The 13,439-nt window shown below is 52.1% G+C and overlaps 1 protein-coding gene across 5 annotated transcripts in view; it reads left to right on the forward strand.

Moving 5' to 3' along the window:
- LOC121436562 (regulator of G-protein signaling 12-like) overlaps window positions 1-13,439 on the forward strand; it is a 100,185-nt gene that overhangs the window by 79,317 nt on the left and 7,429 nt on the right. For 2 of the 5 annotated variants that reach the window (XM_041636563.1, XM_041636565.1), the window contains exons 5-17: window positions 100-269; window positions 1,066-1,158; window positions 1,888-2,031; window positions 3,239-3,418; window positions 3,705-3,861; window positions 4,778-4,854; window positions 6,375-6,569; window positions 6,853-6,926; window positions 7,388-7,514; window positions 8,851-8,947; window positions 10,385-10,464; window positions 10,846-10,999; window positions 12,259-12,855. In XM_041636563.1, the coding sequence (XP_041492497.1) occupies window positions 100-269; window positions 1,066-1,158; window positions 1,888-2,031; window positions 3,239-3,418; window positions 3,705-3,861; window positions 4,778-4,854; window positions 6,375-6,569; window positions 6,853-6,926; window positions 7,388-7,514; window positions 8,851-8,947; window positions 10,385-10,464; window positions 10,846-10,999; window positions 12,259-12,855 (2,145 nt within the window). Of the gene's footprint in view, window positions 1-99; window positions 270-1,065; window positions 1,159-1,887; window positions 2,032-3,238; window positions 3,419-3,704; window positions 3,862-4,777; window positions 4,855-6,374; window positions 6,570-6,852; window positions 6,927-7,387; window positions 7,515-8,850; window positions 8,948-10,384; window positions 10,465-10,845; window positions 11,000-12,258; window positions 12,856-13,439 lie in introns of those variants that run through there. The other 3 variants (XM_041636564.1, XM_041636566.1, XM_041636567.1) reach the window with 3 other exon arrangements.

Below are 13,439 nucleotides of genomic sequence, written 5' to 3' on the forward strand. Positions count from 1 at the left end.
ACAAGTATGAAAAGTGGAGCTGGCTGCAGGTACCTGTTGCCTCCTTTGGAGCAGTCACAAAAGGCAAGAGGTGCAGGTGTGTCTGTACTGATCCTGCAGAGCTGACAGGAGCTGACCTGAAGGATTGCATCAGCAACAACAGCCTGAGCAGCAATGCCAGCCTCCCCAGTGTGCAGAGCTGCCGGCGCCTACGTGAGAGGAGGGTTGCAAGCTGGGCAGTGTCATTCGAGCGTCTACTGCAGGATCCCATTGGTGTTCGCTACTTCTCTGTGAGTAAGGGGCACTGCTGAGGGGGCATTGCCACTTTGTGCCAAGGGTGCTTAAGCTTACTGGGTCATCTCATACCTCAGAGACAGTGCATCAACTTGTAAGAGCATGACTGCCTCAGCTTCTGCTCCAAACTCCAGACTCAGTAGGGTGTGCATTTGTAGAGACCCTCAGCTCAGTCTTCTTTCCTGACCGGCCTCCTGTCCTGGAGTTTCCTAAGCTCCCTCCCCCCACGCCCCATTCACAGACATAGGATGTCTATGCAAGAAAGAACATCAGAATTTCTTGGCTCTATGTGTTGGTTTGTTTTGAGACAGGGTCTCCCTATGTCACTCAGGCTAGCTTGGAACTATAACCCTACCTCGTACTTCTGAGTGCTAGGATTACAGGTGTGTGTCATCCTCCTAGCCGGAGCTTCTTCAAAATTCTTGGAAAGATATTCTGACAAGCACAGCTCTTAAGGACCCAGGAGTGGGGGTGGGGCAACAAGAGAGGGTAAAGGGATGAATATGAGCAACATGTGTAGGACAGTGTCGTATGATATAATGTCATTTTGTGTACTCACTAGAAACTAAAAATGTATTTCTCAAAGAAAAAGAAAGATCAGCTCTTGAGAAAAGAGCTGTGAGGCAGAAAGTGCCCTCGGGGATGTTGGACAGTCTCTGCTTGCTTTCGAGGCCCTCTGGAGAGGAGCCTGTTCTGCTGTGTGTTAGACGAAGGAGGCCAGGATAAGGGTTGGGGGTCAGCTGCGTGGCGGAGCTGTGGAGTGACGACTGCTCTCTTCCTTTGCTCCCTCAGGATTTTCTACGGAAAGAATTCAGTGAAGAGAACATCTTATTCTGGCAGGCCTGTGAATGCTTCAGTCATGTTCCTGCACACGACAAAAAAGAGGTAAATTGCTCTTCCAAGTGGGGCTGCCTGAGGGTCAGGTGGCAGAGGGCTACATCGAGTTTTGCTTGAGCAGTTGATGAGGGATGCTTCCACGTGACTTAAAAAAATGACATTTCTGCTTCCGAATAAAAACTTAAGTGTGTGACATTTAATCCTGCCTAAACATAGACTGCACAAATGTCCTGTCACAGAGCCTGGCAGAGGTGGTACTTGGTGTTAGGATTGGGAGGGAGAAGCCATGCTGGAGGGAGGCTTGGAGAAGCACTCAGTCCAAGTGTACCCTCGCCCTGCCATCCTGATGGCTCCTTTCAAGCTGCCCCAGGACTACCTCAGCCATGTCCTATGACATGTCCCCAAGGTAACAGTTGTCCTCACAGAGTGGCCTCATGCCTATTTCTTGCGCTCTGAGCACTGTACACTCCTGTCCTCCCTGGTGGCTCACACCTTGCTGGTGGATCCTACTCTGAGGCCTATTCCAGGTAGCACGTCTCAGTTTTTGAGGCCCTTCCAAAGCAGCCATTGGGAAAATTGCAGAGGAGCCCATTCAGGAGGTTTTTCCCCCGACTCGTTCTTTTATACTTCCCTTTGTAAGCCAGAGTATAGACAGGACCCGTGAATCAGTTCTTCAGTCCCAAAGTAGTGTCAGTCTTAGGAACGCTGCAGTTCCGGTGGGAAATGCATGTCCAGTGGGTGTGTCCACAGCTCTACTCAGACCTTTCTACCTGTCAGCTCTCTTACAGGGCCCGGGAGATTTTCAGTAAATTCCTATGCAGCAAGGCCACCACTCCTGTAAACATTGACAGCCAGGCCCAGCTGGCAGACGACATTCTTAATGCGCCCCACCCTGACATGTTCAAGGAACAGCAGCTCCAGGTGACTCTGCAGACAGTGCATGGGGCTTCCAGCCAGGGCTTGGGGTGCAGGGTTCTCAGCTGGGGAGGGGGAATGCTAGTTGTGGGCATGATGAGGACTCCATCTGACCACTGGCCTCCAGTCTCAAAAGGATTCGGGAGAACTGAGGAACGAGAAGCCTGCTCCACAGACTTGTACCCCACTGTGAACCAAAGGAAAGGACAATGTTATCTATCAAAAGTCACTGGGGTGGTGAGATGGCTCAGCAGATAAAGGCACTTGTCACCAAACCTGACATCCTAAGTTTGTTCATTGGAACCCACATAGTGGAAGGAGAGAACCAACTTCTACGGTTATACTCTGACCTCCACACATGGACCATAACATGTGTGCACACACACACTCTCTACTCTCTCTATATATACATACATACATGTTAAAAAAAAATTTTAAGTGCATTGGGCACACCTTACCTACAGCTTTTCCACATGGCATATTATGAAAGGTCAGTGGTTTCATTGCAGGGATGACCTGGGGCCAGAGTTTGGTGTCACTCAGAAGTCAAGAGAGGATGGTACTGCATTTTACCAGCCCAGAGAAAGATCCAGGTTCAAAACTTTAAGTACTGATTCTATGAACACACATTGCTGCCACACTAGTATACATTCAGAATACTCGGTGTCTGGCGTCATAGCTCTGGGCCTGTCTGTGTACTTGCGGTATGGGTTTAGTAGTACTGGCAGTGTCGTTTGGTCTCCCTGTGTAGCTCACCAAGACTGACCTGAAACTCACTGTCCTCCTGCCTCAGCCTCTGAGTGCTGAGTCACCGAATGCGCAGGGCACCCTGCTTATATGTTGATGTCTTCTTTGTGGAAGAGCATTTGATCTGAGCCAACAGTGCCTGTCCAGAGCACACTCTCTAGCCAGGAGTTAGCTTAAAACAAGGATCTTCCCCAGGCAGCACTCACTCATGAGATGACAGCCTTCCGAGTCCTTAGGAAATGAAGGCCTGAGTCTGCCCATGCTTCTGACTAACATAACCTCTGTGATTCCACTCCTACTAGAGTGGCAGAGGGAAGAGCAGAAGGATGCCTAGAGAATTAACATCAGAATGCCCTGGGAACATCGGCTGAAATAAACTTCCAAAATAGCACTTGTTTGTGGGTACCTAGGGTCTCGGGGAGTTCTGTTCCTTCTGTGACTGTACTGCATGGCGTTTGCTCCTCAGATTTTCAACCTGATGAAGTTTGATAGCTATACTCGCTTTCTGAAATCCCAGCTGTACCAAGAATGCGTCCTGGCAGAGGTGGAAGGACGCACCCTCCCTGACTCCCAGCAAGTCCCCAGCAGCCCAGCCTCCAAGCACAGTGTCAGCTCCGACCACTCCAATGTGTCCACACCAAAAAAGGTGCTGGGCAGCCCTTGTGGGGGTGAGAGTGAGGCTGTGCGACTTATCCCTTCACCAGCTTGGGGTGGGGCATGGAGTCCTTAGATCCATCCCCTCGAGCCCTTTCCTGTCCCCTAATCCCTGGCCACCTCAGTGGTGAAGAGAGGGTCAGGACTGTGCCCTGGCTCATTGAAGGATCTAGATTCTAGATTATTCCTCAGAATCCTTACTCATAGAGCTCTGCACTCCGCCTTTGGTGTTTCATGTAACGTTAAAGTAACTTCTTAACTGTTTTTCTATTTCCTAGCAGTTAAGTGGAAAATCAAAATCAGGACGATCCCTGAATGAGGATGTGGGGGATGAGGATTGCGAGAAAAAACGCAAAGGGGCCTTTTTCTCTTGGTCAAGGAGCAGGAGCACGGGGCGGTCCCAGAAGAAGAAGGACCATGGTGACCATGCCCACGGTATGTGGATGCAGACCGTGTTGTTGTGAGCAGGAGCTCAGCTGCCATGGTGAAATGAGAAGCCATGGTGAGCAGGCAGAGGTATAGCAAGAGTCATCAGGAGGAATGAGGAAATGTCACAGAACCTGACTGGGTAGCAGAGCTGGGGATGAGCCAGCTTACGGAGTAGACCTGCTCCAGAACCTTCTGGAGTCTCCTTAGTGCCAAGTGTTCAGCTGACTGAGGTCCTTTCCTTCCTGCTATGATAGTAACAGGTAGATTCCAGAGGATTTGAGTAGAGCTCAGATACTCACTTGGTCTGTACAGTGTCTGTAGATGCTAAGAGACCACTTGTTCAGGGTGGATCACTGGATCCAGGAACCTGAGTATCAGTCCGACTTGGCATAGAACCATGTTTAGGCCCTTCATGTTGTGTAGGGCAGCCTAGATCATAGTTAGAACTATGGAGAGTTGGACTATTGGCTCTGAACAGGGTTTGTGAGGAAGAAGATGGGAAATGAGTCACCAGTAGATGGAGCAGCCAGCTGGTCATAGGGACAGTCTTTTTCAGACCCAAAATAGCCCTTTGAGATAGAAATCCTGAAGACAGGTCCACACAAGGACATGAGACTGGGCTGCATAGCATTGTTCCCTGTTATCTGGTGCCTGGATTGCACCAGATAAGTCCTTCAGTCCTACACAGCTCCCACAATGTGACCTCCTTGGCCCTTGCCTTGACCTCTGCTGTGAGGGAGCTATCTGACTACACCCCAGTGAAGCAAGGTGACTCCTGGAAGGGCCTCTGATGTTTTGCTGTCTCTCTGTCCTTACTATATGTGTCTTTCAGTCTGAGGCTGGAGGTAGGATTCTGTACTGAGAGGGCACAGCATGGCGAAGCTATGGCTCTGATTTACCCCGGTCTTTCCCTTCTTTCAAGATGCTCTTCATGCCAATGGAGGCCTCTGCCGTCGGGAGTCCCAGGGCTCTGTGTCTTCAGCAGGGAGCCTAGACCTGGTGAGTGGCCACCTACTCTCCTTCCAAAGGTTACAGGCTATACCTACCAGCTGGTAGATGAAGTCTGGCTCCTAAACCCAGCATTTGTTTCATAAACAGAGTCCCAGGATTAGACACTGGCCTGGGTCCCCTAGGCCTCAGAGTCCCCAGTCCAGGATTTCTAGGGCATTGTGAGAAGCTGTTTAGTAGGTGGGGACAAGCGCTGTGTAAGGACTAAAATTAGCCTTGAGTTTATTTCTTAAATTCCTCTGTTGTGATGTAGTTAATATTTCTTGAACTCCCACTAAGAGCGCAGTGCTTTGAAAAAGGGCTTTGTCTTAGGCTTGGTGCTCAGACCTCCTGTTGATGCTAGCATTCCAGTGTTTGTGTCTGCCTGAGGGGTCCTAGGAGCCGTCCTCCTACTGCTTAAGAGCTAGGCCTAGCTTTGCACGTCTTACAGGGCACCCTGCTTGCCCTGCTCTTTGCTAATGTGCCGTGAGGGGAGCTGGGTAGGGTTCAGGACCTGTTACTCCCTCAACTCTTGTCTGACAAGAATTTGGGGAAACCTTGCTGGTTGTCAGCATCATGACATTTGTAACTGTCCATCAAGACGGTTGATGGCTGAGGTAGATGGTTGTTTCTTCTTTCATTACTCCAGAAACCCTGTCAAGGTCACCGTGAGTCAGTTACCTATTGCCACCAATACCCCAGCTTAGTGTTGGAAAATTTGAAGTGCATGTGTCTAGGTGTCAGCTGGGTGATCCTGTGCTTAGGGGGACTCATTTATGCTTCCAGTCCCCTGGCCTCACAGCTCACAGATGACTATGGATATATGGCTATGGGCCAGATCAATGGGACCATCCGGACCATGTTTTTGTCACCATCCAGAGGCCAACCCAGGTTCCTCCCCATGGTGGCCAGGAGGTTAGGCTGGGAATTGGCTCTTTCCCTTCTGCCAGGTCCTTTCTGGGCAGTTTCCAAGGCCAGGGATGAAACAGCCACTTCATGGGAAGAGCCACACAGATTTAGGAGGAGTCCTTGGGCCATTCCTGCAGCCAGTCCTCGCCCTCCTAGACAGCTGTCTGAAGTAGCAGGCAGAGATTTTCAGGCATTGGGAAGCAGTAGGATAAGGAGATAGCTATGAAGGCAGGTTTCATAGAAGGTCTGTGCCCTCAGGACAAGCCTGTAATGCTATAACTGGAGGGGTTAGGACAGCCTGCAGGCCTGTGGGCAGCTCATTCTCACAGCCTCAGGGTCCCAAGGTGAGCTGGGTCCAGTGTAGCAGTAGCAATCTCGTCTGGAAGGACACAGCCATGCTTCAGGTACAAGCCATATAGTTACCGTGGTTGAGAGATCATGGCCCTGGTCTCCAGACCCTACCACACCATCAGCTTTGGGGGCAGAGAATTTTCTGAGGTGGATTCTGAGTTTCTACATGAGGATGTGCAGGTTATGGGGCCCAGGAGACCAGGCAGGCTGGATCTTTTTCAGGAGGTACTCCCTTACCTTCTGACACTGACATTTGTGTTCCTACCCTACAGTCAGACGCCTGCAGGACCTCAGCACTAGAGAGAGATAAGGCTGCCAAACACTGCTGTGTCCACCTCCCAGATGGGACATCCTGTGTGGTTGCTGTAAAGTCCGGGTTTTCCATCAAAGAGATCCTATCTGGACTGTGTGAGCGGCACGGCATCAATGGGGCTGCTGTGGACCTCTTCCTGGTGGGCGGAGACAAGGTACTGTGCCAGACAGGAATGAGCCATCAGTATCCTGGTTCTGTCTACTCCCTTCCTTCTGGCCTTATCAGTGCCCACTCCTGCCACCACCACTACCCCCTGCCTGTGACGCAGTGCAGCTGGAATGGAGGCTCCCAGGGGTCTGTGGGTGCATGGCAGCACAACCTGGTGTCTCGAGGGTGTCAGGCTAATTTTGAAACTGCTCTTTTGTTCTTGCAGCTGTGTGCTGTTACATGTCAAGCCCACATGCTCCCACGTTAACTCTGGTGTCTTTGTTCCTCAGCCTCTGGTGCTGCATCAGGACAGCAGCATCCTGGCCACAAGGGACCTACGCTTGGAAAAGCGTACTTTGTTTCGGTAAGAGAAGAGCGTACAGGTTTCTGGAGACTTTTGGAGCCTCCATATTTTGAACCTCGGGACTTCTGTTCTGTGCTAATCTCTGTTTTTACCCAATGAACATGTACTTGTCCCATCACCAGCCATAAAAGAATGACGGTGCCCCCACCAGACCCTTGGCAAGAGGGCAGGCACCACACACAGGCTGCTTGGCCCTAAAATCTTAGTGGGGAAAGAGGCAGAGTCTGAGTGAGTGGGTGCCTGGCAGTAGCCTGACTGTGCAGTCCTCCATCAGAAGGTTGAGGTCCACTGCCCTGTTTTTAGTTTCAGAAGGGCTTCATGAAGTGGCTTCCACATGCAGGGAGTGCTCCTTATAAGGTGGGGCTGAATTGTCGGGGTCTCCTGTTCTGCCGAGGGGACCCTCGAGACCTGGTGGAACCAGAACTGGGTGTTTTGTGAATGTTTCCCTGCCCTCCTTCCAGGCTGGATCTTGTTCCAATTAACCGGTCAGTGGGACTCAAGGCCAAGCCCACCAAACCTGTCACAGAAGTGTTGCGACCGGTGGTGGCCAAGTATGGCCTGGACCTGGGTAGCCTGCTGGTGAGGCTGGTGAGTGTCATTTGGAGTCTGAGCACTATCTCTCGTATCTTGTCGCTCTCCTTCCTAAGGTAGAGGACAGTACCTCTCCTGCCCACCCTCTGTGTCCTTTATTCGCATGTTGTTCATTACATTTGATTCAGGTGAACCAAACTGAAGCGACAAACACCTTGAAACAGTTCCACCATTTTCAGGTGTGACAAGAGAACAGAGTATAGCCAGTCCCCTTGATATGCAGTTTGTCAGGGCACAAGTACACTGCCCCTGTCCCTGCACTGACTGGCAGTTTCGCATGCATTTGTACACTGTGCTGCTCCCTCCCAGTTGTGAGGGGGGAGGTTGTTATGGAGGAGAGGTTGAGGAAGAAGACTGCAGGCCCTCCCTGACCCTTTCCTGCTTTCATGGGTGTTTATGGACCAGCAGCTAGGATGGCTCTGGCCTTGAGGCAGTCAGTGTTGGCTCACAGTGGCTTGAGGTATAGCATCTGCCAAGCCTTCCCTGTCAACTTAATCCAAGCTGTGATTTCCAGGGTTGTTTTGTTTTGTTTTGATGTTTTGGGGACAGGGTTTCATGTAGCAGGCTAGCCTTGAACTCCTTATTCTTTGACTATATCTCCCAACTACTGGGATTACAGGCATACATCACTATATTAAGCTTTGATTTCAAATATTCTTAAATTTTTAATTTTCCCTAAAATTGTCCTCAGAATTGTCCTAGAGCCTTGAATACACAAGAGCAACCTACTTGGTTATTCATAGGCTCCAGCCTCAGGTAACTGGACACCACTTCCCTACTGTGGCCTCACTCCAGTTTGGAGATCAGAAATTTGCCTATAGAGACTGACCTAGCCTGGCATCCAGGGTCCCTCCCCTGCTTCTTTCTATAGCTGTGGTAGTCTAACTGCTCGGCAGAGGGAAGAGTGTCCTGAGCGGTCAAGAGCACCTATAGCTGCTAAGGTTGCTTCCTGCCCCTATCTTGGGGCTCTCCTCAGAGCAGTTTGGGGGTTTTAAGTGGGCCATCATGAAGACTGTGTTGAAACAGAAGCCAGATGAAGTTATAGAGTGTTGACACATGCATATCAACCTTTATTCAGGGATGAGGAGTTCCCAGTTTGCCCCTGGGTTGTTCTCCCTCCCCTTTGAGTGACCTTTGAAAGACCTGCTCCACCAGCCTCTCAGGGTTCCATATTCCCACAGGTCAGCCAGGCTGGGTGATCTGACCCCAGATCTAGCTGGATTGAGGCCCCATTAAACTTGGGTTAATCTTACTGTCAGTGGCTGGGTTACAGCAACTATTCCAGAAAGTTCCAATCTGGGCAAATAGTTCACTGCATCATCTCTGCCTCTAGAGTGGGGAGAAGGAGCCCCTGGACCTTGGTGCTCCTATATCAAGTCTGGATGGACAGCGGGTCATCCTGGAGGAGAGGGATCCTTGCAGAGGGAAAGGTAAGGCTGCCAGCTCCCAGCTTGCCACTCCGTGGTCTAGTAGCTGTCTCATAGCCATACCCTGGACAGACCGCTCTGTCCATGTGACCCCCCATGGCAATCTACCTCTCATGTGCTGACCCAGCCTCCTACAGGAGAAGGGGCAGCAGAATGGGGGAAGGAGGACCTGGCTCCTTGAGCATGTCTGCTCAGGTGTAGGAAGAGGGGCAGCCCCTGTCTGCCCCTCCATGTTGCTTTTGTGGCAGAAAGCACTAGAAGGTACTCTTTTCCTTAGAGGCTTTTGCTGTTACAAAGCAGGGACCTAAGACCTTAACAGCCTGGTCTAGGTCTCCTGCCTTTAGCACAGTGCCCTGTTCTGAGATCCGTCCCTCTGGGTGAAACAGGCAGTGAGGACAGTGGCGGGCCTGGTCCTGTCCAGAGGGCACTGGCCCTGCACTCAGCACTGGTCTGCTGTGTTGTTCCTCATGTGTAGGGACCACATAACTCTTTCCCACCCCTGACCTGGTCAGTCAGTCCTCGTCAAAGCCTCCATGGGCCCCCAAACCTCCAAAGCCTCAGGGACCTATATTATTCAGGCCGCTAGCACAGGAAACCCATGGGGGAGGCACTTTGTCTTATAGCCTCTAGGACTGTCCGGGTGGGAGGAAACTTTCTAGAAGCTGCGAGGAGGGGTGATATGGGTGGAGGTCCATTGTGTGGAGCTATTCCAGGTAACTTTAGGTTTTCCCCAGGTGCCCAAATGACTCCTGAGGGAGGGCTTTGTATAAACAGATCCCCCTGGGCCCTGGGAGGTGCATGTGTCCCCATCAACTTAGCAGATAAGGTTCTGTGGCTTGGGCTACAGTACTCTAGTTCTGTAGAGAGTTCCCCTTCCTTGGTCATCCTCCACTCTAGAAAGTGCTGCGCCCTGGCCCTGGTGTGGGTGGACTGAGCACTATCTAGGCAGCATCCATGGGCTAGGCACCTAGCTTTACCTGGCAGATTCTCACCAGCTTCCTCCAAGGCTGGCAAGTAGGGCCTGTGTGTAAGTGAGTTCTTGGTGGGGCTGCGGGTTTATTGGGTGCTGGGGACTAGGATTCTGATTAGCCAGACAGTGGTCCTCAGACTCTGTCACCAAAGCCGGCTACACCCTGACAGGGGGAAAGGCAGGGCCTGATGTTCAATTCTAAAGGAACACGTACGTGTAGCACATGGTAAAAGGCATGAGTTTCGATCTCAGCCTCCTGACGTCCCAGTAGGTGTCTAGACCTCCCTCCATGCCCTGCTGCCTTCTCCCAGCTGCAGCAGGTGGACAGAGAAGCATAGGCTCTGGCTGGGGTGTGCATGTTAGATAAGGAAGGGGTGGTGAGGGCCTTTGTTCTCACTGAGCACAGCAAATGGTGTTTATTGTTCAGAGGGCACTGTGAGCTCTGGTCACAAGCTTGTCTCATGTGTTAGTGTCCACAGATAGACTGAAAGGTGCTCCTGTCAAGCAAAGCTCAGCTGTGAACTCCAGCCCCAGAAACCACTCTGCTATGGTAATTCCCCTTCCGCCTGCCCCACGCTGTCCCTGCCCCTCTTGCATGGCCTCCACCTCTTGGGGCTCCTTGTGCCTGTTGTCGCCCATTTCTGGCCGAGGCTCTGCTCAGTATTGCGTGCCTCCCCCTGTGGGTATTTCTCCTAAGGTCCCTTTGGAGTTCAGTCTCGGCTTGGCTATGAGCTGCCAGCCTTGGGTTTTCTTTTGTCCTGGGTGGATAGGTGGGCCATAAACGCTGTTGTGTTATCTATCCGTCATTGGGATTGATTTGCGAAGTGTGTCTAGATGCTGTCGATGCTGGGCCCCAGGGCCTTTGCTGTATTGATGAGTGATGTTACCGTGTGCTGACATGCAGTAGAACTTGACTTTCCTTCTGATGCAGGGAGAGGAGAGAACACTAGGCAAGTCTAACTCTATTAAAATAAGAGGAGAAAATGGAAAAGGTGCTAGGGATCCCCGGCTTTCAAAGAGAGAAGAATCTATTGCAAAGATTGGGAAAAAAAAATATCAGAAAATTAATTTGGACGAAGCAGAGGGTATGTGTACTTTTTAAAACTTCCGTGTCTTCCAGTAAATGCACAATATGGTCCTTAACCTTGCTCTGCCCTGTCTGTGGCCTGTCTTCTTGTACTGAGGCTACCAGTGTAACTTCACTAAAGGCCCTGTTATGAGGGGAAAGCCAGAGGCCCTGCCAGAGGCCAGCAGCCTTGGCTGTGCTTTCAACCAGCTCCCTTCCCCTACCACCCAAATCCTGACAGAGCTGGGGCCCAGCTTGGGTGGGGGCAGGAACTAGGTGTGAGGGAGGAGGGCAAAGTTCTAGGCCTGAGAGGGCTGTGGGTTTGTTGACCTATGTTGACCATGGAAGCTGGAGAAAGGCCTATTCTGCCCTGACCCAGGATTTCTGTAGGGTGCCCCTGGGACTTGGGGGCCATAGGGGTGGGATGTGCCCCTCACTCTGCCACCTTTTCACAATAGAGCCATTAAATGTCGCCCTTGGGCATTCTGACCCCTGAGCAAATATAAAGCATATGCTCTGAGTGTGCACATTTCTAAGAAGCACCGACAGTGACGGCCATAGGACCTAGAGAACGTTTAGATCCCGGTGGCATGAATGGTGAGCTTGAGTCACACTAAACACAGGCTGCTGACAAGAAAAGGCTCTGGAGTGGGCAGTGAAGAAGCCAGGCAGGTGCCAAGCCCAGAGTACCCATTCTGGCCCAAGGGCTGGGGAGCTTCAGCTGGGTCAGGGGGTCCTGAAGCGCCTCCTCCCCTCAGCCCAGAGCACCACCTTCTGTGCAAAGACAGTGAATCTGGGAGCCAGGTAGATCTCAGGGCTCCCCATTCTACCCAGCTAAAGCTTTCCCTCAGCCTTCCACAGGCTAGCCATCCATTCCCGATTTGGGCTTGCCGTGCGGCTGGGCCCTGGCTCTGTCAGACCCTACTCCGACCATCACTTACACTTCAAATTCATCTGTGCTCAGGTCTAAAGGACCCCATGTATGAACAAAGCACAGTGCCAGCAACATCCTACTGAGCGCTAGCAAGCTTATCCCCTACTAAGTAGAGGAGGGGTGTTTTCAAGCCTAGGCCTGGCAGTATAATTTTCAGGGGGGCTGGCAGCCAGACATTGGCCTCGTCTCTGTGGGGAAAGTAGTGTGGCTGACCTCATAATCCTGTTGGCTGCTAGCGGCGGCTCAAGGAAGCAGAAGCCCCTGGTAAGAGTGAGTGGTCAGCTGAGGCGTGCATGCATTTGCGAGTCTCTCAAATGTGGTCACTGTGGGTTTTCTTCCAATAGAGTTTTTTGAGCTCATTTCCAAAGCTCAGAGCAACAGAGCCGATGACCAGCGTGGGCTGCTGAGAAAGGAAGACCTGGTGCTGCCTGAGTTCCTTCGCTTACCTCCCGGTTCCTCAGAACTCGCCCTGTCCAGCCCAGCCCCAGTCAAGGGCTATAGCAAGAGAGCTGTCACAGGCTGTGTCCAGGAGGGAGCTGCTCAGACTGAGAACTACAGCGACAGCTCAGCCACCAGCCCTGCCTCCGCCCAGAGCCCCAGCTCCGCCTACAGTCCAGGCTCCGCCCACAGCCCCGGCTCCACCCACAGCCCCGCCTCCATCCACAGCCCCAGTTCGGCCCACAGCCCCCCTGGGCCTCCTGGAACCACCCAACCTGGAGAGAAGCCTACAAAGTCCTCCTGCATCCCTTCTGTGCAGGAGGGTCCTACACAGGCTTGGAGGAGGCTATCGCCAGAAGTGGAGGCTGGGGGCATCCAGACTGTGGAGGATGAGCAGGTGGCTGACCTGACCCTGATGGGGGAGGGGGACATCAGCAGCCCCAACAGCACGCTGTTACCGCCACCCCCCATCCCCCAAGACACACCAGGACCTACAAGACCAGGTACCTCCAGGTTCTGACTCTACAGCCTTGATCTGTCCTGCTTACTGCCCAGAGGCTGCTCCAGCCCATGTTTAATAAGGGGAGCACCAACGAGGCAGCCCCTCCTTTACTCTTCCGTACTGAAATGCGAGGGGTGGCCACCTCATGTATTTATGGGGCCTCTTTTGCCTTCCTCTGAAAGGAAAGCAGGTGGAGCCAAGGTTTGGTCTCCCTGGGAGGGTCACTGAGGCTCAGGCAGGTCACCATGTTGAGCTGTTGCTGCGGAGGCGCTGTGGGAATGGAAGCCCACGTCCAGTGACACCTTGGGCAGGCTCAGCTCTGAGAATGGATCTCACTTTTAAAATCTCCTTGCTGCCATCTCAGTGTTTTAGCCTCAAGATCGAAAAAAAAAAAAAATGGTATTTGTCTTGAGCCAGTCAGCAAGGGTCCCATGCTGACAAGAACCAGGCTTCTCAATGTCAGCCCCTCTGTGGCCGGCCGGGATTTAACTGACTACCCTCGACAGGCCAGGCTGTGCCCTTGCGCTAGGCAGTCTCTGCCGCTCTGCTGCTCACGGCTGGCCTCAGATGTGTCCAGGCATTTCT

This window comes from Microtus oregoni, unplaced genomic scaffold (assembly GCF_018167655.1).
Source record: "Microtus oregoni isolate MIOR12 unplaced genomic scaffold, Mior012 000049F_ref0000343, whole genome shotgun sequence".
Lineage (NCBI taxonomy): Eukaryota > Metazoa > Chordata > Mammalia > Rodentia > Cricetidae > Microtus > Microtus oregoni.